Here is a 25,506-nt window from a genome sequence, read left to right on the forward strand (position 1 = left end):
AGTTCCATCCATCTGCATCCAGAATAGTGTGAGGTAGCCAGCCTGGAAACCCAATGAACTGGGCAACCTTGCTATGCATCTAATCATAACCAGGAGTTTACAGCTTATCCAAAAGCTCTGCTCTTTAACCTTTTCCACATCCAGTCCCATTCACTCATCACCTATCCTCATTGGCTTGCAATCTTAGTTCAGAACATAATTCTTTCATAGGTTTGCCAACTGTCAGACTCTCCCATGCCTTGGTCAAGCTTCAAGGCATTATGTTAATTTAAATGATGGCTGATTATAGTTTGGATTCAATTTGTTCAAATGTCAGTTTGCTATTTGCATTCATCCTAAATATTTGATTTGAAGCTTTTATTTAGAAGAATCCCCCCGATCCCCACACAAATGTTAAATAAAATACACCAAATGATCAAAATATTAGCACATTAGTCATTACTGTTAATTATTCTGTTTCACCACTGTCCACAAAGCACACACTACATTTGGCACACAGATACAATTCCAAATTACAGGAATGCTCAACTGATAAATTTAAATTGTTAAGTTTGAAGTGGGTAGAGAGAAAAAAAATTTAAATCCAAATTATTCAGTGATAATTATCTGTAAAGCTTGCATCAGTAGCCTGGTACATAGTTATCTTGAAGCTTCTTGATATACAGGTACGATGTAAAAATCCCAATGACCTAAACAGGGAAAAAATAATTTAAGTCATTTAAATAATTCTTTAACACGTACTGACTATTGTATGCTAAGAAAACAACAAATAGGAGTAGGCCATGCATCCCCTCAAACCTGCTCCATTATTCAATATCTTTAATTTCAACTTCACTTTCCCATCTGCACACTAACCCGAGATTCTAACAGTTCAAATATTTTTCTCAACATAGCATCTGCAGCTCTTCAAAGCAATAAGAATTTGTTTATTATTAGCAAGGTCCCACATGGAAATGGACACAAGGTAGAAGCTCATGGATCCAGGGTAATTTGGGAAGTCAGATCCTAAATTGGCTTAATTGTGATGGAGGGTAGTGGAAGAAGGCTGTTGGTGTGTGACTGGAGCCTCATTTGCAATAGCTTACCACAGAATCAATGCTGGATCCCTTATTTATTGGTTATACATAAATGATATAGATGAGAATATGGTAGGTGGCAGCACTGGGGAGTTGGTGGAGAGGACAAGTAAGTTTGCTGATGGAAGGATTGATTCTTAGGTTGCAGGATATTAAATAAATTGGTCAGATGTGCAGAACAGTAGTGGTTGAAATTTGACCTTGATAAGTAGGATGATGCACTTTGGAAGAAGGAACAAGGGAGCACTCAATAAGTGTTACAATTCATGCTATACAAATACCAGGCAACGACCATCTCCAATGAGAGAATCTAACAACCTCTCCTTGACATTCAAGAGCATTACTGTCACTGAATCTCCCACTATCAACATCATGAGGATTACCAGGGGAAGGGACTTCAAGTAGGTCTTCCTGAAGCCCCAAGGATCTGCCAGAAGACCATCACTTAGCTGGCGACCTCCCCATATGGAGGGCTGTGGGAATGGTTACTCTACCTTCTGCAAAACAAAAGATTTCCTAACTGGACCTGTGATGTTGGTAATTGATTGCAAGCAGTATCTCCACTGCACACCTTACCACTGGTAACATCCTGGCCAAGACCTCAAATTCAACTGTTTAACCACTGCAAATTGGCTGATCATACTGATAGAGCATACAGTATCCTGAAGGAAGCCAAGCCTCCAAAAATATTCAGGGTTGCAGTGACCTTATACTCATTCTGGCAATTGGCTACCATTACCTCCCTAAAAAAACCATTCTGCATATGGAGTATGCCACACAACCATACGTAATGTTTTTATGGTCACAAATCATTTTAGTTAATGGGAGCATCCTTCTACTTGCAATCTTGTTCCCCACTTCCGACTTTTTACAAAGAAATCTCCATTCTCAGCCACTCCGTTCTTACAATCCTCAAGATCAATGCTCAGTTTTGTAAACTTCTACAATCTGTTATGGAAAAAAAAAACGATTGATTCTCCTAGCACTTTGACGAAGAAATGGTCAAAAATAAAGTTTTACAGTCCAGGTTGGTTTTGTTTTGACAACTATTAGATCTTGTCGAATTTGAATGACCAATTGCAAAAATGTTCCTATAAACTCAAGGTTGAAAAGAAAGATGGAGACATTGGCTTTACATCATGCCTGCTTGGCTCGGTTCCCCTCAAAAATGTCAAAAGTCACTTAATGGCAGAGACTGGTCAATTGATGTCCATTTAGATTTTTCATTCCTCTCCCACTCACATTATTAGGGATCCATCTTCTAAACTCTGGCTTAGCTTTCAAAGCCAATTCAATCTGTAGTGAATTTAAGAATTGCAAATTAGTAGGAGATGTAATAACTAGAATAAATACTTTGCCTGTATTTGCATGAAGCCGGAACTGCTCAATCTTGAGCCAGCATTTGTAATGACAAAGCTTGCATGCAGATGAAGTGCAGAGTTATTGGGATAGAAAGATAGATAGATAGATCAAGGAATTTTGAAAAAAATTAATGACTTCATATCACCTTTATTGGCTTATAAGCAATTAAAGGGAGTTCTGCATGTCTAAACATCTTTCCTGTTATCCTTCAACACTGGATCATATCTCAAACTGGCAAGGCTAGTAGAACCAAATTATTGTTTCCTCCTTCCAACATCAATAGCTCCTCCAACAACCCCCCCAAAAGCAAAATGCCCATATGCAGGATCTAAACAAACCCAAAAGAGAAAAATGCTGGAAAATCTCAGCCAGTCTGGCAGCATCTGTAAGGTGAGGAAAGAGCTGACGTTTCAAGTCTAACTGACCCTTTGTCAAAGCTTAAACAAAGGGTTAGTTAGACTCGAAACGTCAGCTCTTTTCTCTCCTTACAGATGCTGCCAGACCGGCTGAGATTTTCCAGCATTTTTCTCTTTTGGTTTCAGATTCCAGCATCCGTACTAAATTGCTTTTATCTAAAAAAACACAAATTTGGTTTCAACATGTCCTTACCTGTGCAAACGTAAAGCCAACACCAGTTCCTCTAATAATTGAAAAACATTCTTCCATCCACGCTGTCAGTATTCTAGTACAACCCTATATATATATCCAAAACAATTATGATTTAAAAGCTAAAGCAATATCATATCTTAGCTTGCATGATTGAGAGGAAAATACTGCAAGTGGATTCTAAAAGCTTGTTTCATCAGTACATTAATTTGTCACATTCTTACCATTGTATGAATATTTGCTGTTTGATAGGAAACATCTCTTCCACAAGAATCAGTCATATTGATACAGCAGCTCACTGGAACTGACAAAGTAGCCTGCCCAAAGATGGTCTTAAACCAGTCCGTGTAATTGTTAGAACCACAACAAAGAAACTGTGGAGGCAGAAGGAACCTTCACAAATCTAGCACCAGAAATAGAAGGATCAAACACACAATGAAAAGTGCATGCACAAACATTATATATTTGGTTTGAGGCACACAAATATTGTGCCTCAATATTTGTGGCACAATACTCTAAATCTATCAAAGAAACACATTTTGCTGCCACTCATCTTAGACTGGAGCCATAAATCAAAGTTTCTGCACATGATATTCCAATAATTTGCATTTGATAAAAAAAAATGAACAGTACATTGGAGATATATATAAGATATAGTAAAAGCAGAGGTGTTCACATCTGAAGACTTGGGAATTAATTGGCAGAGTTAGAATTTTATGTACTCTTGTAGGTTAGAAATGCATCTCTACCCAGCATAAAACTTTGAATATTTCATAGGGAAACGTTATTTTTGCATGTTTGGTCGAATTCCATATATTCATGAAATGATAACTGCAGGGCACAGCACCTTTGATAGCATTCATATCAACATTACACATGTATAGCACCTAACTTGTGCATTACCAAGGTGTGCAAAAGTTAAGTTGTTTATAAAATTTAAGTACAGTCCTTAATACCGGATACATAAAATGAAAGGTAGACATAGGTGACAAGCTAGAAATTGTTGCTTATTGCAAGTCCATTTGGTGCAGGCAAACTCATAGTACCACTAGGAATGGCTTTCTAGCATCTGGATCCAACGAGACAATATTATATGGTTCCAAATTAGAAAGGCTTTGGAGGACAGTTTGAGTGGTGTTCCCATGAAACTGCCGCACTCAGGCTAAGAGGTAGAAGTCATGTATTTGGAAGGTTGTACTATACATTCCAGTCCTCATGTCATCACGCAAGATGATTCTTGCACTCAAAATCAGGTAGTAACCCTTTCAAACTCATCTACAAAGACAGATTCTCTCTTGCTGGAGACAATCATTGCCCAGCACTTACCAAGTCTAACCTCAAATACTATACTGGTCTTGCAGTAAAAAAAGAGTGCTTCATTTTCTTTTTAATTTGAATGAAGTTGATATTTATAAGCATTTGAGAATTAATTCTGATCACAAAGCTGCTCTCTGGCAAATGTTTGTGTTTCCCATCATATTCTTTAGTCACTCCAAACGATTGGAAATAAATTAAATTTTATTACAAGCATGAAATTCACAGAAGCAAAGAGATGATATATTTAGCACAATATTGGAGTATATACTTTTCACAATGTTGCCTCTGCTATATGTGACAACTATCAATTCACTTGGAGAAAACAAAGAAAAGTAGAAAAGGCTCAGAAAAATAATGTTGAAAACAGACAGCAGAGCCTCTGTAACAGATCCATTCTCCATCCTTTACAAAGAAAAAAGGAAAAATGTTAACTTCTTTTCAAATCAAAGTGCAGACCCAGGAATTGCAGAGAAGCCAAGATAAGAGTGCTTTCCTAAAGATTATACTAAACATGGTTAATGCAGTTGGACATTAGAGGTTAGAGTGCAAATGGAAGTGATAAAGCAGCAAACTACAAGAAACTAATTTATAGTATTTCTGTTCAGACCAAAAAACAGTCTTTAATGTGTTGTCCTTCCAGAAGTAGTGCCTCTGTTTTCATGATAACATTGGACTTGGAGCAGGTGTTTGTAATCTCACTCAGTAAGATCACGGTGACTTTGTCAACTCAATTCCACTTTTCAGTTTGCCCTCATTCCCCATCCTTTCACTATATTGCTTATCTAAAACATCTAACACTGCTTTTAACGAATTGAATGACCCCCAGCCTCCATTACCTCCAAAGGAATTCTACAGGATAATGACTTTTCAAAAGAAAAGTCAGAGGTAGAGAATCAGAAACCTTTCACTTAAACTGTGTCCCCTCATTCCAGTCTTCCCAATGAGACATTCTCCTGGTATCAATTCTGTCAAGTTGCCTCAGGATCTTGTTTCCATAAGATTACCCCACATTCTTCTAAAGCCTTTAAATGAATAGACCAAGCCTATTCATTTACTTCTCATAGGAGGACACTTTCATCTTAGGATGGAGTCAAGTGAATCTTTTCTGAACTGCTTCTAATGTAATTACATCCTTTTTAACAAAAGGAGACCAAGACAGTTATATGGTTCTTTGGATAAGATCTCAAAGCTGCTGCTGAAATTTCTAGCCTACTTTCATACTTCATTCGCCCTTAAAACAAAAAAGCAGCTGTAGTTGACTACTAAATTAGATTTGTATACCAGGACACCCAGATCCCATCAGCCAAGTTTATTTTTACGAACTCAACCTGCGTACATCATTTGTAGACACTAGATTAGATTGGATTCCCTCGAGCGTGGAAACAGGCCCTTCAGCCCAACAAGGTCCACACCAACCCTTCGAAGAATAAACCACTCAGTCCCATTTACCTCTCACCAATGCACCTAACACTATGGGCAATTTAGCATGGCCAATTCACCTGACCTGCACATCTTTGGACTATGGGAGGAAACCGGAGTACCCAGAGGGAACCCACGCAGACATGGGGAGAATGTGCAAACTCCACACAGACAGTTACCTAAGGCAGGAATCAAACCTGGGACCCTGGTGTTGTGAGGCAGCAGTGCTAACCACTGAGCCACCACACGCCACTAATTTTTCTTGACAACTTCTTTCCTAACCATCTTGGTGTCTTTGGCAGATTTAGCTACTGCTCATTTGGGTCCTACATCCACATCATTAATATAGATTGTGAAGCAGTTGATGCACCATATAGACCCCTGTTGCACCCCATTTGTAACAGCCTGCCAACCTGAAAAACTGCCCATTATTCTGACACCTTTTGGTAACTGGCCAGGATACAGGACTGTTTAATGTTATTTGAACATCACATTCTCATATTTCATTCCTATCTCTCAACAATGTCCGTTCATAGATCACATATGCCAGTTGTCCACCAAATCCATTCACTCCACATCGAGACGACAATGATATAGACTAGACTATTGATCCAGAGCTCTAGGTAATGTTCTGAGGGCCCAGGTTGGAATCCCATCATGGCAGATGGTGGAATTGGAATTCAATAACAAAAATGTAGGATTAATGATCTTATGATGACCGAAAATTTATTGTTGATTGTTGGAAAAATCAATCTGGTTCACCAGTGGCGACTCTGCCATCAGGAAGCAGCTCAATGCATTTGCTACTTGGCCTCCTCAACAGTGGATCCAACTTGTAATTATAATGCATTTTGTACTAAAGCCCTCTGCTGAATTCAGCTTGAAGATATGGCACTGCCTTGTTCTTGAAGTAGCCCAACAGAAATTTATGATCTGTTATTATAATAAATTTATGTCTGTATATATTGGTGGAACTGCCTGACTAAAATATGACTACCTAGCCTTCCTGCTCTATCTGGGCCCATTTATACTCTGCATTAGCCAAAATCCTGGATACATATGCTATTGGGTATTCCTTCCCATTTATGTGCTAATACTATTCCAATGCCATACAGTGAGGCATCGCATGTCATTTGGGATCATAATGTGCCAAAACCTTAGAGGATAATTGCCATCTCTTCACTTCCCTGAAAGCAATGGTGTGGCGACATGACCATTCCCAAAACTGACCTTTTTCTACAAAAAAAAAGAGTTGATGCACGGTTACATATGAACTTTCCGTAATAATTCACTGGCCCAAAGACAGACCTAAGCTTCAGTACAGATGTGGGAGTTGGGGCACTTTTAATTGCCCTCACTTTATCTTCTGACAGGTGTAGCTGGGACTGGATGATTCTGCAGATCAAGTAGGTCACTTCTGTGTTCCAGGCCTCCCACTTTTCCCTTCTAAAAAAGGTGTATGCCCAATGGGAAAAACATCTAAACAGGACAATGTACTTCAAGTCTTCCCTGTTATTAGTGTGCCATCTCGATAAGTAGCAACCGAGGGTAGACATTGTAAAATGTTTTCCATCATCTGCTGAAAAATTGCACAGCCTGACAATACCCCAAATGGCAGTTTTGTATATTGGTACAAACTCTTATGGTTATTAATTATTTTATACTACCAAAATACTCATCTAACCACAACTGCAAACATGTATGGATCACTTTCAGCTTCGTGAAGGACAGCTTCTATGCAAGGGATTGAGTATTCATCCAGTTGTGAAAAGTGGTTTACTGTTTATTTAAGATCCCCACAATGGCGAACTGACCCACTGAGCTTCACAACTAGTGCTACCCATTCTGCAAATTGGACTGTTTTGATGATTTCTTCACTTTCCAGCCTTCTGATTTCTGTCTCTACTTTTCCCCATTAGGCAAATGGCACCGAATAGGTCTTGTAGAATTGTGGAAATGCTTCCTGGTCAACATTCAAGGTGCCTTGGCTCCTTTGATAGTCCCTTCACATTCCTGGAAAACCTCCAGGTATTTAAGCTCAGAATTCACTCAGGTAGCCATTTTCTAATCAAAAATATATGGAGTCAGTGTGGATGAATCATTCTTAACTAATTTCACCTCAAACTTGGATCCAAATCTTTTACTTTAAATCAGTGGTAACTGATCCAGCTGCTTCTCATAAAAGATCAGAACCAAAGTTGTATCATTTAACTGTAAAGGCTCTGCGGTATAGATTCTCAGTCGAACCGAAGTTGCAAAAACTTAAGGGTTGGAGTCAAGAGTGAACTTTTAAAAAATCTGGTTCTGTTGCTACTGATATAGCCACACTGGTATCAACCTCCATTAGAAATGGGTGACCATTTAACCAGATGTTTATTTTGATTGTTCAGCAACAAATTCCAACCAATTTTGCTGTTCCAAACCTGCTATAAGTGGGCTTTCCAGGGTGTGCTCTCTCCTGGATACCATCATACAAGTTCTCTACTCAATTTAGGTAGAGTGGGACTCTTTTGTTGTCTCAAGTCGACATTCCGGCAGCAATTATGATGGCTTACCGGCACGGATCCCACTCTCACTGCCACTAAAATAACTTGAGGCCAACACCTCTTCACCCTCCATTTGCATGTGGAAAATCCTTGACACTGATCAAGCTCCCTGAGAGCCAACTTTCAGAGTGAACGGGACGTCTGACACTTGTTTACATCCATCAGCCAGGGCCCCCAATTGAGCTGTTAATCTAGACCAATCAGTGAACTTATTTATGGCTGACTTTGTTACAACTACTACTGGCACAAAGCTTGTAGTTGTTGGAGGTCGGAGCGGAGGTGACTGAATATCCACAATTCTTCAAGGTATATACTTCAAACCAAACTCTTCAGACATGTTTTGGTACATATCTGTACAAGGCTGACTTGAACCTAGGCCTCCTAGCTCAGAGGTAGAGACACTGACTCAACAGCCTCAATGCAGATACTTTCTAGTCAGCCTGTTCAGAGAGATGCTATTATACATTCTCTGGAGTAGGTGGGACTTTAACCTAGGTCCCCTAGTGCAGGACAGGGACACTACCACTACACCACTAGACCTTGCCAGTTCCTCAGGGTGTGGATCTTTGAAATCTACTGGTTTGGACACAACTCCAAGGGTGGGACTTGAACGCAGGTCAACTGGCCCAGAAGTATAACATTCCCTCTGCACCACAGAATCCTCGGAGTAGAATATTTTCTATTCAATATGGTACAGGAAGTTATTGCACTCTTCTGGAGCATGTGGTACTTGAACAGATTCCTCCTGGCTTAGAGATTGGATACTACCTCTGTACCATATGACCCTCAGTTCCTCAGGATAGTGTCCTAACTAACAGCTGCTCCAATGACCTATGCATCATAAGGTAAGGTCAGAAGTGGGAATGTTCACTGATAGCACCATTTACAACTCCTCAGATACTGAAGCAGTCGATGCCCAAATGCAACAAGACCTGGACAGTATTCAGGATTGGCACCACATCCACAAACACCAATCCCTCCACTTTCAAAGCTCAGTAGCAGTGTATACCATTTACAATACGCACTGCAGAATTCACCAACTCTCCTTAAAGAGCACCTTCTAAACCCACAATGACCATCCAAATGGACAAGGGCAGATACGTGGGAAACACCATCACATATCCCTCCAAGCCACTGACTTGGTGAAAAGACAAGTCATTCCCTCAGTGTTGCTGGATCAAAAACCTGGAACTCCCTCCCTTATGGCATCATGGCTTTATCTACAGCAAATGGACTGCAGCTGACCAACAAGGCAGGTCAAGGGTTATAACGATGGGCAAGAAATGCTGGGCCAGCATTTGTACATCCATGAGCAAAGAATATTTTTTTTTTTTTAAAAATCAACATTAGTGGCCATTCCTAGGCCCTGAAATTCCCTTTCTACATTTCTTGCTTTACCTTACTGTTAAGGCATTTCATTAAAACCAGCTCTTTCACCAAGCAAATCTCTTAATATGGTTCAATGTTGTAATTTGTTTTATAATATTCCTGTGAAACTCCTACAGACAGTGTCATTAAAAAGGCATTATACAAACACAAGTCATTGAAATTCTGCACCTAGGTTGTTACACTATTTTGACAATAGTTTGAACTATTTCAGCATTCCTGTCTTAGCATTTTACAGCATTTCTTATTTTCATTTTAAATATTACCCAATCAATCATCCAGTTCTAAAGAGATCTCCCATGCTGTATATCACCTTGCACATTTACAGGTTCTTTTATTCAGTTATTGCTTTTCTTCCCAACCACTATCATTAAATTGTCACTTAGGTTGTTACTTTAAAATTGTCTGAGTAATCCATCGACACCAATACTGACAGGATCACTTTTGATTTCCTCCGTCACCAGCTGTAATTTTACAGAATGGCTTTGGTATCACTCTTCCAGAAGATTACTCGCAATAATTTTTTTTCCCCCTGCAGAGACGATAGTATTTCCTTTGTTTCTTTGATTTAGTCAATCCTTAGTAGCTATTCTTGTTTTCAAGGTAAACTGCAGAATCATATCTGAAGCACCTTCAGGCATTTTACTCCACAAATTACGACTTGCATTTGTATAATGGCTTTCAAGTTAGATCATTGTCTATTAATATTTACATTTGAACAATCACTTTTTAGAAAAAAAATCCATTTCAAGGGGCATTCTTCACTTATTAAACACAAAGGTAGTCTTTTGAAAAATACTACACTGCCACTGTTTGAATTCTCAGACACAATTAGCAAAGCACTGAAAATTCTGATGGCAGTGGTGAATGTTGCACCAGGGAATCATTCTCCTAAAAATTAATTCATATTCAAATTATTACCCGTTGTCACACAAGTATCGTTACATCTATGAACTGAAAACTTACAATCTTTCTATAAAAAGGATATCCCCTCTCCAAGTGGGAACTTTTGGCTACACACTTTCAGAGTGCAGCACATAGGGAACATAGCAACAGGAGTAGGTCATACAGTACCTCATGCCTGTTCCAGCTTTTAATGAGATCATGGCTGATCTGTAGCCTAATTCCATAGACCTACTTTTGGCCAATATCCTTTAATACCTTTGCTTAACAAGAATCTATCCAGCTCGGATTTAAAGTTCGACAACTGATCCTGCATCCACTGCTATTTGAGGAAGCGAGTTCCAAACTGCTACCATCCTTTATGTATAGAAATGCTCCCTAACAACTATTCTGAACAATTCGGACCAAATTCTCAGACTAATGTCCCCTCGTTCTAGAACCCCGAACCAATGGAAATTGTTTCTTTATCTAACCTATGATTTCTGTTAATGTCTTTAAGACTTCAATTATATCACCCTTTAATATAGAGGAAACAAGTCTAATTTGCATAATAGCTCCTTATAACTCAACTCCTCTAACATGTGGGAAACACCAACAGCTTCTCAAATCACAGCATTATAAATGCACATTTAAAAGGAATCCATTTCGCATTTTGTTCCAACTGGACAAATAATACTACTTACTACACTATCAATGAATGGTTAGCTTCTTCAAGTTACAATATCAGTGTTATAATTTTTAAAAAGTGTACTTTAGCTATAGAAGACAAACTAGTTATTCAGAAAACTCCAGTTCTTTTTTAAGAGGAAAAAGAAAAATCACAAATGCCATCAAATTCCACTTGCCTGGAGCAGTTTAAATTCCAAGGAAAAAAGTTGTTCTCAAATGGAATGCAGACAAAAATACTTGAACAGAAAAAACAACTGAAAACAAATCAGAAAGCCAAAGATTTTCTACTATTCAGAGATGGATGTAGCATTATAAAATATGGGAAATATATTTTAAACCTTGATTTGCAGTTGGTCTATCAAAACTTCCAGTTTGGACTTTTCATATCCATGAACAGATCTTGCATATCCATGAATAGACTTCTCAAAGCCACCTGTTATGTTATTGTACACCTACAAAATAGGGGAAGTAAAGAAAGCGGAGTTTTAACATTTTAGGAAATGTTCGTTCAGGAAAAGAAAAGTAAAACTATGCTACAACACAGGATAGATTCAATTCAATTGTACTGCTTCAATTATATAAAAAAAAACTTACCTGGCTCCTGAAGACATATGTAAACACCTCAACAGCTACTTCCACAAGACAGACCAGAATCATCAGAATTAGAAACTGCGGAAGAAAATATGTTGCAATGTAATCAGTTCATCTGAGTAAACCAGTTTTGTTTTAGGTGAGCAGTTTATTTTTGTATAGAGTCAGATTCCTACAGCACACAAACAGGCCCTTTAGCCCAAACTGGTCCATGCTGACCAAAGTGTCCACTCACACGAACCCCATTTCCCTGCATTTGGCCTACATAGTGATCTCAATGGTTATAGGTGTCTGGATCATGACATTTACATCAAAAAGATAGGAGAGAATTCTTCTGGACTTAAAAAAAAGGTGTAGTGGAAAGCATTCATGTAGAACTTGAACTTGTCATTATTTTACAATAATTTGATGTATCTTGGAATATTGGGGATGAATATTGATCAGGACTTTACCCATTACAAATTCAGCCATTAGAGAACCTCTGTTTCACATTCGATACACCAGTACACTGTGTGCATTATGCCAGATGAAGAAAACAAAAATAAAACACAATCTCAGTGTGATTAATGCAAAGCAGCTGGGTTGAGATCATTCTGAAATGCAAAGATAACCCCTGGCTTCTTTTTTTCCACTGCAAGTTGCTTTCTATACATTCTCCTGCCCTGAAAACAAACACAAGGACCTCCTGGATTTCTTTAACAGCAAGATCAGGACCATCCTTTCAGATACCTCTGCCATGTCCTTCAGTTCCAAAGGGTTACAGGTTGAAACTTCCTTTAATCCTCCTCAATGTCCTAATATCTTGCCTAGTTTTTCACGTCCTGAGCTTATCTAGTCCACAAGACACCTTCTATTATCTGAAACTTATTGTCACCAAATATCTGTTCAGCCCTCCAGATCCCCACATTTACTGATATTGCGAACAACTTGTTGCAGACAAAAGAAATGCTGATATTTAACAATCCCAAAATTCACGAGTCACTGGATTATTGTTATGACCTATAGAAAGGAAAATCACGTTCAAACCAATCTACCTGTAATAGATGTATCTGCGCTCGACAGTATCAGAAGTGACCAGTGCACAGCCTTTGGAGACAAAGACCGTATTTACATTGAGGATCTCTTCCATCGAGTAGAATGGTATGACCAGTGCTAAATAAGAGACTTGGAACAAATCTCACAACTCAACACTAGGCTCTCTGAGGCACTGTGGATCATTAGAATTGTATTCAACCGTAACCAGAAACCTCATATCATCCACTCTGTGCCTCCATGTCACGGATTCAACATGGATTCAAAAGGAAGAGCGCAAGAGAGTTTGCCAGGAGCAATAACAGGTACACCTGGGGAGGGAAATTTGCCATACTTAGTTGAGTTGGTTTACATGTGACTTCAGGCAGACAGGAACGTCATTCAGTCTTGGTTTGCTAGGCCATTTCAGACAGTTGAAAGCAATCAAGGATAAGCAATAAAAGTCAGCATTGCTAGCAATGTTCACATCTTATGAAAAGGATAAACAAAATTCAAACTTAGGCTGACATAGCAAGTAATATTCATACCACAAATGCCAGGTAGTGACCACCTTCGATAACAGAATCCAACCATCACTCCCAGACATCCAATGGTATTGCTGTCATACAGTGAAATACTTTTTAATGAGAGAGTCCAGGAAGACTCATTAGAGCAGCACCAGACATAACCAAAAATTTGGTGAAGCTACAGGAAAAAAAAAGCACCAAATAACGTAAGCATGAAGTGACTGATACAGCCAAGTGATACTACAGCTAATTGTTCAGATGCAAGTTCTGCAATCCTACCTCATCCAATTGAGAATGGTGATGGATAATTAAACACTTACTTGGAGGAAACTCCATAAGTATCACTAAAATAAAGCAAAAACTAACAGATGCTGAAAATCTGAAATAAAAACACAAATTACTGGAGAAATTCAGCAGGTATTCTGTATCTGTAGAGTGAAAACAGAGTTAACAATGAGTATAGTTTCTCCAGCTCTTTGTTCCACAAGCATCATCATCCTACAAAATAGAAGAACCCAGCAGCTGAGTGCAAAAGAATAGGCCGAAGCATTTGCAATAATCTTCAACCAGAAATATCATGTGGATGGTCTATCTCAGCCTCTTCCAGAGGTCTACAGCACCACTAATAGTCTTCTGCCAATTTGATTCACTCCATGTGATATTAAGCAAATGTTTGGAGACAATGGTTACTGTAGAGGCTGTTGACCCCTGACAACATTCCAGCAATATTACTTTGTGCTCCAGACCTTAACGCATCCTTAGTCAAGCTTCTCCAGCACTGTTATAACACTGGCATCGACAAAATGTGGTAAATTGTCAAGGTGTGTCTTGAACACATAAAGCAGGACATATCCAAACAAGACAATTACAGTCCCAGCCTACTCTCGATCAGTAGTAACGTGATGGAAGATGTCATCAACAATGCTAACAAGCAGCACCCATTCACAAAAGCTCAGTATGGGTTTCACCAGGGCCACTCAGCTCCTGATCTTATGACGGCCTTTGGTCTACACATGAACAAAAGGATTGAATTGCAAAGATGAGTTGATAGTGACAGCCTTTGACATCAAGGCTGCACTTGACCAAGTGCAACATCAAGGAGACCTAGCAAAACTGGCATCAAATGGAATCAGGAAAAACCCTGCTGGCTGGAGTCTTGCCAGGCACATGGGAAAATGGTTGTGGTTGTTGGTGGTTAGTCATCACTGCACAGTACTGTCCCAGGCCCAAACATCTTCAGCTGTTTTATCAATAACCTTCACTCCATCACATGGTAAGTGGGATTCACTGATCACACAATGGTCAGCACCATTCACAACTCCTCAGACACTGAAGCAGTTCATGCCCAAATGCATCATGTCCTGTACAACATCCCACTTGAAGTGAAAAATGGCAAATAATATTTTCATCACACAAATGCCAGGGAATAACTATCTCCAATAAGAGGCCTGGCATTACTAATGACTGAACCCCCCCCCCCCCCACTATCAATGTCATGGTTATTACTGACCAGAAACTCAACTGGACCAGCCAAAGTACTATAGTTGCACAAGGTCAGAGCTCCAGAATCTTCCTGACTCCCCAAAGTCTATCCACCATCTACACGGCACTGTCAGGAGAATGAAGAAATATTCTCCACTTGCCTAAAGGAATACAGCTCCAACAACACATAGAAGACTGTTATCCAAGATTCTTTGCTAGCACCACCAACATCGGTGTAGGGAGTGAATGTTGACAATGATGGAGGAGTAATAGTGCATCAGCTACAAGATACAACGCAACAAACTCTAAGACTCCTTCCAAACCCATACTTTTTTATCTGGAAAAACAAGCACCTCAGGTAATGGGAACGCTACCATCTGCGAACGCCCTTCCAAACTGCATAATCTGCCTTGGATACACTACCATTTCTTCACAGTCATTAAGTCTCGAGATATACAGCATGGAACCAGACCCTTTGGCCCAACTCATCCATGCCGACCAGATATCCTAAATTAATCTAGTCCCATGTGCCAGCATTTGGCGTATATCGCTCAAAACCCTTCCTATTCATAAACGCATCCAGATGCCTTTTAAAAGGTTGTTATTGGACCAGCCTCCACCACTTCCTCTGGCAGCTCATTTCATACACATACCATCTTCTCATGAAAAAGGTGACCCTTAGATCCCTTTTATATCTTTCCATTCTCACCTTAAACTTACGGCCTCTAGTTTTGGACTCCCCCACCCCAGGCAAAAGACGTTGTCTATTTATTCTGTCCATACCCCTCATGATTTTATAAAACTTCTATAAAGGTCATTACTCAGCCTTTGATGCTCTGGGGAAAACAACTCTAGCCTTTTCAGCCTCTCCCTCTAGCTCAAACCCTCTAATCATGGCACCATCCTCCTAATTCCTTTCTGAATACTTCCAAGTTTCAAACATCCTTCCTATAGCTGAGACACCAGATTTGGATGAAATATTCCAAAATGGCCTAACAAAGTTCTGTATAGCTGCAACTTGACCTCCCAACCCCTGTATTCAATGCGATAACCAATAAAGGAAAGCATACCAAATATCTTTTTCACTATCCCAGCTACCTGTAATTCTACTTTCAAGGAACTATAAACCTGCACTCCAAGGAGTCTTTGCTTGGTAACAGTCTCCAGGATCTTATTAATGTAAGAGTCCTGTCCTGATTTGCCTTTCCAAAATGAACACCTCATATTTATCTAAATTAAAGTCCATCTGCCATTCCTCAGCCCATCTGATCAAGAGCCCATTATATTCGGAGGCAATCTTCGTTGTGAACTACACTTCCAATTTTGGTGTTACCTGCAAACTTACTAACCATACGTTGACATTCAAATCGTTTATATAAATGTCAAAAAGCAATGGACACAGCACGGATCCTTGTGCCACACTGCTGGTTACAGGTCTCCAGTCTGAAAAGCAATCCTCTACTACCACTCTCTCCTCTACATTCAAGCAACTTCTGTATCCAAGCAGCTAGTTTTCCCTATATTTAGGGTGATCAAACCTTGCTAACCAGTCTATGATAACCTTGTCCAACACCTTACTGAAGTCCATACAGATCAATCTACCAATTTGCCTTCGTCAATCCTCTTCATTACTTCGTCAAAAACCTCAATCAAGCAAACCACAATTTCCCATGCAGCCGCATGGGCCCCAGCTATGCCGGTCTCTTTGTCGGCTACATAGGACAGTCCATCTTCCGCAGTTACACTGGCACTACTTCCCACCTTTTGCTCCACTCATTGATGACTACATTGGCGCCACCTGGTGCTCCCATGAGGAGGTTGAACAGTTCAATTTCACCAACACATTCCATCCCGACCTTAAATTCACATGAACCATCTCTGACACCTCCCTCCCCTTCCTGGGCCTCTCCCATCTCCACCAACGATGACCAACTCAACACCATCTTTTTTTTTTAAAACAAACCCACCAACTCCCACAGCTACCTGGATTACACCTCCTTCTACCCTACCTCCTGCAAAAACACTATCCCGTATTCCCAATTCCTCCACCTCCACGGTATCTACTCCCAGGAGGACCAGTTCCACCACAGAATACACCAGATGGCCTCTTTCTTTAAAGGCTATAATTTCCCCTCCCACATGGTTGAAGTTACCCTCCAAAGCATCTCATCCACGTCCCACACTTCCGCCCTCAAACTCCACCCCTCTAACCTCAACAATGACAGAACCTCCCGGTCCTCACCTTCCACCCCACCAACCTCTGCATAAACAACATCATCCGCGGACACTTCCGCCACCTATAAACGGACCTCACCACTAGGGATATATTTCCCACCCCACCCATATCCACTTTCTGCAAAGACTGTTGCCTCCGTGACTACCTGGTTAGGTCCAGGCACCGACTCTCTCCCCCAACAACCCACCCTCCCCTCCTAGCACCTTCCCCTGCAACTGCAGGAATTGCAAAACATGCGCCCACACCTCTCCTCTCACATTCAAGGCCCCAAAGGAGCCTTCCACATCCAAAGTTTTACCTACACTTCCATAAATGTCATTTATTGCATCCATTGCTCCAGAAGCAGTCTCCCTTGCATTGGGGAGACTGGACCCCTTCACGCAGAGCGCTTCAGGAAACATCTCTGGGACATTTGCACCAATCAACCCAATTGTCCCATGGCCGAACATTTCAACTCCCCCTTCATTCTGCTGAGGACATGCAGATCCTGGGCCTCCTCCACCGCCACTCCCTCACCACCTAAAGCCTGGAGGAAGAACATCTCATCTTCCACCTCGGAACCCTTCAACCCCAGGGCATCAACATAGACTTTACCAGTTTCCTTATTTCCCCTCTCCCCACCTTACTCCAAACTTCCAGCTCAGCACCATCCTCATGGCCTGTCAATCTTCCTTCCCACCTACCCGCTCCACCCTATCACCTTTACCCCTTCCTCCATCCACCTAATGCACTATCAACTACCTTCTCCCCAGCCCCACCTCCTCCCATTTATCTCTCCACCTCCGAGGCTTCCAGCCTCATTCAAAATGAAGGGCTCCTGCCCGAAACATCGATATTCCTGCTCCTCGGATGCTGCCTGACCTGCTGTGCATTTCCAGTACCACTCTAATCTTATCCCTATCTTAAGTCCTTCCTGAAGAAGGGCTTATGCCCGAAATGTCGATTCTCCTGTTCCTTGGATGCTGCCTGACCTGCTGCGTTTTTCCAGCAACACATTTTCAGCTCTGATCTCCAGCATCTGCAGTCCTCACTTTATCCCTAAATCAGCCCTTGCCTTTCTAAATACATGCAAATCCTGTCCCTCAGGATTTCCTCCAACAACTTGCCTACCACCAATGTCAGGTTCACTGGTTTATAGTTGTCTGGCTTTCCCTTACCATCTTTGAACAGTAGCACAACATTAGCCAACCTCCAGTCTTCTGGCACCTCAACTGTGGCTATTGATGACAAATATCTCAGCAAGGGGCCCAGCAATTATTTCCCTAGTTTCCCCAGAGTTTAGGGTAAACCATTTCAGGTTCCAGAGATTTATACATCTTTATGCATGTTAAGACGTCCAGCACCACCTCCTCTGGAATATAGACATTTTTCAAGATGTCGCTATTTATTTCCCCTACATTCTATATCTTCCACTTCCTTCGCCACAGGAAATACTGATGCAAAATACTTGTTTCATATCTCACCCATTTCCTGCAGTTCCACACATAGGTGGCCTTGCTGATCTTTAAGGAGACCTATTTTCTGCCTAGTTGCCCTTTTGTCCTTAATGTATTCGTAAAATCCCTTTGCATTCTCTAACCCTATTTGCCAAAGCTCTCTCATGTCCCCTTTTTGCCCTCCTGATTTCCCTCTTAAGTATACCCCTACTGCCTTTATACTCTTCTAGGGATTCACTCGATCTCTGATGTCTATAGCAGACATATTCTTTGTTACTCTTAACCCAAACCTCAATTTGTCTCATCATACAGCATTTCCTATATCTACCAGCCTTGCCCTTCAGGAACATACAATCTGATCTTTTATTAATGAGACTAGATTAATTTAAGATAATGGGTCTGAATGGACAAGTTGGACTGTCATACCAGTTTCCATGCTGTATACAGTACATCCCTTAGTTGCAAAAGTCTGTTCAACAGTCATAGGGTTAATGAGAAGAAAGGTTTTAAAAATCTTTAATATTAACAAACTGTAGCCAAGTAGAAAGTTAACTGCCCATTCTCGTTTTTCATTTAAAAGAAACTTCCAGCTGTTTCCAGTAAACTGTAACATACAAACTATACAAACTTGTTTACTGCATTTTTCTGGGGACGCACATTCCAATACCAATAGCCTCAAATCTCACGTAGAAAATCCCCGTTTAAAAATACATTAAGTTCAAAGAGCTGTATGCATTTGAGTTATGGAGGCTTTTCTGCATATTATAGAAAGATTAATGAGGAGATGCTGAAAACGTCTGGAGAAGAGCATATTTGTTTATATAACATCAAGGAGAGAACAAGAATCTCAGACATCATTAGAGCAGATGGTAAACAGACAATTACTGGAGCAGGAGACTCATAGCAAATACAAAGAGGAGAAAAATGGATGAAATCATGAACTGGAATTGATTGACTGAACACATTTGGGCAACATATGACAAACAAGAGGTGGAGATTCATGGCAGTCAAATGACATCGGAGGACATAAAAGTCTCGACAATTCTTCCAACAATACATATTTTGCAAAATCTGAGAAAGGAAATACAGAATGCTCTTTTATCTCAAAGCATACTGGCTTGAAAAAGTAATTAAATGATGCCCTAAAATACCATTTATTGCAAGACTTCCAGATTTTTAAGCAGGAAACATTGTACATCAAAGTCAAGAACAGAAATATACAAGTTAGGAGCAAAAGAAAGTCATTCAGCTCCTTGAACCAGCTCTGCCATTCAATAAGATCAATAAATTCCACATCGACATCCATCCTTCGACTCCCTTGCCAAGTGTGGATCTAACTATTCCTTAAAAATATTTACAGAGACCCCACTGGAACTTTCTGCCTCAAAGTGGTGACCACAATCCTCAAACATTTCTGATCTTTCAAATAAAGGAAGCAACCCCTAATTTTAAAAAGTGCTCAAGTTCTATACTGGACTCATAAAACAAAACATCCCTTCTATATCCATCTTGTCATGATAATTCTGGATCTTATACATAATCATCTGTTCTCCTAAATTCTAGTGGAAACCCATGCAGTCTGATCAGCCTATTCTCACAAGACAATCCACTCATTCCAGGTATCAGTCAGGTAACCTTGTTAGAAATAATTTCCAACATGTTTACATTCTTCCCTAAATAAGGAGACCAGAACTGCACACTGAACAAAGGCCTAACATCAACACTTTTCTCTTCAATTTCTTGTGTAATAAAAGGCAGCATTCCGTTAGCCTTCTTCATTGCTTACTGTACCTGCATATTAATTTCCATGGTGCATACACGAGAAAATGTAGATCCCTCTGCACCTACAATTTTGTTCTGGTTCAGTAATGCGTTGCTTTTCTATCCTGCCGGTGAGAATAATTTCTCATTTTCTCACATTATACTCCAGTGAGAGTTTTTGACCACTCACTCAACCCCTCGACGTCTGTATGCAACCACCTTAGGTCTTCTTCACAACACACTTTTCTACATTGCTTTGTGTCTTCTACAGATATAGCGGCCGTGCCTTTGCCCCCCTCATCCAAGTCATTAATCCGAGTTGTGTGAAGTTCAGACATCGGCATAGAGCCCTGACTCCACCTTGTCACATTGTGTCAATCAAAATAAAACAATTATGCTTAACTGTTTTCTGCCAGTCAATCTTCCATGGGGTTAATATGTTATTTGTAACACATTCTACAAAGCAGAAGCACAAACAAATTTATATGTGACACTTTGTCAAAGGCCTGCTGAAAATTCAAGCACAACACAATGGGCTTAGTCTTATCCATGTTATCCCTTCAAAAGGACTCCAATAAATTGGTAAACATTATTTCACTTGCACAAGTGCAAGCTGACTCTTCTCGATTACCTTGGACTTTTATGCCTAGCTTTAGCCTCCTCAAATGGACAATTTTAAATACCTTTCCCACAACAGACATCATCTAACCAACCTATAATTTCCAGTTTTTTTACCTTTTTTGTTTTGAAGAGAGGGGTTAAGTTTGCTACTTTCCTGAATCTAGGGAATTATGGAAAATGGACACGAATGCATTTACTCATAAGACTTTTTTAAAAAAAATGACTAATGATAAGGGTTTTAAGAGTTAGAGAGTTATCACCCCAGAGTCCCATCAATTTGTACAGTGGCTCAGTGGTTAGCACTGCTGCCTCAGCACCAGGGACCCAGGTTCGATTCCAGCTTTGGCGACTGTGTGGAGTTTGCACATTCTCCCAGTGTCTGCGTGGGCTTCCCCCGGGTGATCCGGTTTCCTCCCACAATCCAAACACGTGCAGGTTAGGTGAATTGGCTGTGCTAAATTGCCCACAGTGTTCAGGGATGCATAAGTTAGTGGTAAATGTAGGGGAATGGATTTGGGTGGGATACTCTTTGGAGGGTCGGTGTGGACTTGTTGGGCTTAAGGTCCTGTTTCCATACTGTAAGGATTCTATGAATTTACTCAGTATAGTATCCTGTGATTGCAATTTCACCAAGTTTGTCTCTTCTATTCACCTTCTGATTGATTTTAGTATCCTCTATAAGGAAGACAGAAGCAAAACATTTGTTTTAACCCATTTCATCATCTGCAATTAACGTCCTATTCTCACTAAATAGGACAGACACTTTACTTATCTCTCCTTTTTTTAAAATGTAGGTAAGTAGAGCCTAGTTATCTGCTTTTACATTCCTAGCTAGCTTCCTTACATACTCTAACCCTTTCTCCTGATTGACCTTCAAGTTATTCTCTACTATGCTTTACATTCTAACCGGGACGCATCTTGGTGCAATGTGCTTTTTCCTCAATTTGGTACTTCCTTTAAAAGTCTTTAGTTAACCACGGATGAGCTCTCCCCTTGGAATTTCTCGAAAGAATACAAGTATTTTGAAATATACCCTGAAACACTCTCACTACTTCTCTATTGATTTGCTAGTTGTCTGTTCAGGATCACTTCAGCCAACTCAGCTTTCATATCCACAGTATCTTTAAATTTAAAAGAAGAGTATTAGACTTGCCCTTCACTCTTTCAAACTGGATGTAAAATTTAATCAGTAAATACAGCTGCCTAATGGCATTGCAACTGTGAAGTCATTAACTATTTAACAGAGTCAGAGCAGAAACAGACCTTTCAGTACAATCCATTCATGCCGATCAAGTTTCATAAACTAAAACTAGTCCCACTTGCCTGCATTTGACCAATATCCCTTCAAACTTTTCCTATTCATCTACCTGTCCAAATATCTTTTAAACGTTATATCTATATCTACATCCACCAATTGCTCTGGCAGTTTAATAATACATTTTGTCCCCGATCCCAAATAAAACATTGTGAACATCTTGGGTCAAATACTGATCCTAGTGGTGCCCTACTAGTCACACCCGAACAATGCACAAATGACTCTGGTTAACAGTCAGAAAACAATGGTTACTCCACGCCAGGACATTAGTTTTTGTCTTTTGTGCTTTAAATTTTTTGAAGCAACCTTCTTTGGGGAAACTTAGCGAAACCTTCAGTTGCTCAAAGTGTACTACATGTATTTTGTTAGTAACATCTTCAGCAAAAATCTCCAGCATGTTTGTCAAACATTATTTCCTATTCACAAATCCATTCCAACTATGCAGATCGTTATCAACTAGATGTCTATTGATCCCAACTTTTTGTAATAGATTCTAACATTTTTCAAAACAAAGGATTAACAGATCCAAAGTTTGTTGCTTTCTCCCTCGCTTCCTCCTCAAAAAGGGGAGGTGAAATTTGCTACCTTCCACTTCACAGGAATCATTCCAGAAACTATACAATCTTGAAAGATAATGATCAGGGCATTGACTATCTTTATATCCACTTCCTTCAACATTCTGGGTTGTAATTCGTCAGGTCCTGTGGATTTATCAACTTTCAGTCCCATTAATTTCTCCAATTCAATCTTCTTGCAAATGCTAATTTCCTTCAACCCTTCATTCCCCTTAGCCTTTTGGGTCAGTAGCTTCGATTTTTTTTTAAAAAAAGTATTTTCCCCAGTCAAAACAGGCAAGGCAATTATTTAGCTTCTCTGCCATTACTCTACTCCCCATTATAAATTTCTGTGACTCGGCTGACAGTGGACTCTCATTCATTTTCCCTATGTTGTCCTACCCCACCAAACACAAGTCCTCACATCTCAACACCATCCAGTTCTCCTTGGTCCAGGAACTCCCCACACACATTTGGGACACCATGCACACCCTCCATCTCCTCCATGATTCCCCGGTCCCCAACGCCTTATCTTCACCATGGACAAAGGGGATCTCCCATCCACAACCTCCAATTTCATTGTTCTGCAACCCCACACCACCCGGTTCCAACTCTTACCCAAATCCTCAAACCTGACTCCTGCAATTGATCTCTTGTCTCCACCTGCTCCTGCCCCACCGAACTTATCTCCTCATATCTTGACACCGGCAGCACCCCCCCCACCCAAATGATCTTGGAACTCCTCACCTACATTTGGGACACCATCCACACTTTTCATTTCCCTGGCTCCCAATGCATATTCACCATGGACAAATCTCCCTCCTCCCTCACCTCAATCACTTTAGCCAAACATTTTCTTTGTATAACTATTAGAAGCTTTTACACTCCATTTTTATGCATTTATATTTTTGCTAGATGACATTCATTTTGTATTCTCCTTTTCCTGGTAATCCTTTAATCGTATTCTCTAAACTTCCCAATCCTCAGAATTACTGTAACTTTGGGCAAATTTACAAGTTCTTTTCCTTTAAACTTGTGCAGTTCTAAATGTTTTTTATTATTAACCATGACTGAGTACCTGCGTTTTATACCTTAAAAGAAATATGGATCTCTCTTAAAAAACTGCACATTCCTTGTACACAGTCTTGCCTTTTAATGTATTTTCCTAATGCACCTCAGCTAATCTTTGCTTCAGGCTTTCATTTCTCTTTATCAAAATTTAATATCTTTGCCTCAAATTGATTCATTCTTCCTTTAACTTTATTTGCCTTCTGCCTCAAAGTTCTGTTTCATTTAAATTTACGAGGTAACTTCTCATGATCTCTCTCTATAACCTCTTTCCAAGTTCCATTTATGCTGTTGGTACTTACATGCCCCACACCTACAAGATTCCCCTCCCACCACAGTTTCTTTCTATCCTGTTTAACTATTTCCATAATTAATAATATCAAGATTTATTTTTGGAGCAATCCTTTCAGCTGCTTGTCTGAAACGTTTAAAGATGAAGATACAGTTATGAATAAAAACAACTCATCTGAAAAATTAAACTTACCACTTTCATCATAGTACTGCTCTCCTTCCAAACAGCAGCAAACCCAAAGACAGCCATGAAAAAAATGAGGACACCAGCAATTGAGAGTACAGCAGGAACCAATTTACTAGCCAGTAAAGAAATGGGGTATAGGTTCAAATGGACTGAAGCACCCAGCCACATAAGCTCAATGCCGAACACCTAGAAAGGAAACATTTTAAAGAAACGTCTCCAAGGTTATGCATTTGAAAACTTGTAACTGAACAAGTTTACACACAGAAGAGGTGGCAAGATAAACGCTCTTTATTACAAATACTTCAACCTGTCCTCCATTTTGAATTAGACAATAGCAGAAGATAAGCTGGGGATGTTTAAAAAGTTGTTATATTTACTACCAGAGTGTCATCAAGAATTGTAACCTTAATCTATTTTAGGCAAGTCAATAATGAGATAAAATAAAACTGATTCTTCACGACAAACTATTGACCCAGAGGAAACTGATTTTAAAGGAATTCTTTGAATCTTCAAGAAATTATTTTGCTTATTCAACCAGTGGCCTATCCTGAATAGGAATGGGAGGATGACAACAGAGCAGGCATGTTTGACCCTAACCCTTTCTCCAATAAAAAGTCACAATACCCAACTGAAGAAAAAGAATGTAATATCCCTCCTAGCTTCAAAAACATTTCTAACTCTGCTGGCACAAAAGGCTTATGTAAACAAAAATCTCAGGATTAAGGAAAGTGCAGACTTTACAGATTAAGCAACTGATCTGTTTTTGTATTTCCAATTAACCTGCAGTGAACATGTTAAGACACATCAGAAACACGTAGAGCTTTAACCAGACTATTTTGGCCGAGAGGCAAGCCCACTACCACCATACCTCAAATCTCACCATTAACCAGGTTACATGCAGAAAAGTATAGGTTCACCAGTAGAACGAGTTAGCCTTACTCTGTTCCACATTTGTCATAGTTGGTTGGCTGACTCTTAAATGCAAAAAAAAATTATGGTTTTAAGTGATTTCAAATGTAGTGTAGGATTTACCAATAAGTAAGTTGACAATGAGCTCATCACCTTACTAAAAGGAGCCAAAACAAAATCAAGAACGTAGATCTAACTTGCATTTCAGAGGCAACACCTTCAGTGTCTGCGAC

The 25,506-nt window shown here is 39.9% G+C and overlaps 1 protein-coding gene across 4 annotated transcripts; it reads right to left on the reverse strand.

The window, feature by feature from the left end:
- Positions 1–381: 381 nt before the first annotated feature.
- Positions 382–25,506, reverse strand: LOC122552021 (CD63 antigen-like). Of its 4 annotated transcripts, none has more exons than XM_087988616.1 (6): positions 25,397–25,506; positions 11,879–11,953; positions 11,623–11,736; positions 3,269–3,418; positions 3,048–3,131; positions 382–689 (listed from the first exon to the last, which is right to left on the reverse strand). In XM_087988616.1, the coding sequence occupies exons 1-6, from the start codon at positions 25,421–25,423 to the stop codon at positions 621–623; spliced, it is 519 nt and encodes a 172-aa protein (XP_087844742.1). In that variant the 5' UTR covers positions 25,424–25,506; the 3' UTR covers positions 382–620. The 4 variants fall into 4 exon arrangements, with proteins under 4 accessions (XP_087844742.1, XP_043550511.2, XP_087844743.1 ...); XM_043694576.2 differs by lacking the exon at positions 25,397–25,506 and adding an exon at positions 24,371–24,503; XM_087988617.1 differs by lacking the exon at positions 25,397–25,506 and adding an exon at positions 13,435–13,510.

The sequence above is a fragment of the Chiloscyllium plagiosum genome, unplaced genomic scaffold (genome assembly GCF_037043375.1).
Source record: "Chiloscyllium plagiosum isolate Xiang-an unplaced genomic scaffold, Cpla_swu_hap1 HiC_scaffold_7, whole genome shotgun sequence".
Lineage (NCBI taxonomy): Eukaryota > Metazoa > Chordata > Chondrichthyes > Orectolobiformes > Hemiscylliidae > Chiloscyllium > Chiloscyllium plagiosum.

What these genes read in the sequence shown, in the direction of transcription:
- LOC122552021 (XM_043694576.2), bottom strand. Translation starts at nt 24,427, where the DNA reads ATGGCTGTCTTTGGGTTTGCTGCTGTTTGGAAGGAGAGCAGTACTATG. An exon ending in GCAGTACTATGATGAAAGTG is followed by an intron (nt 11,954 to 24,370) that starts GTAAGTTTAATT and finishes TTTCTTCCGCAG; the next exon opens with TTTCTAATTCTGATGATTCT. An exon ending in TTGGCTTTACGTTTGCACAG is followed by an intron (nt 690 to 3,047) that starts GTAAGGACATGT and finishes TTCCCTGTTTAG; the next exon opens with GTCATTGGGATTTTTACATC.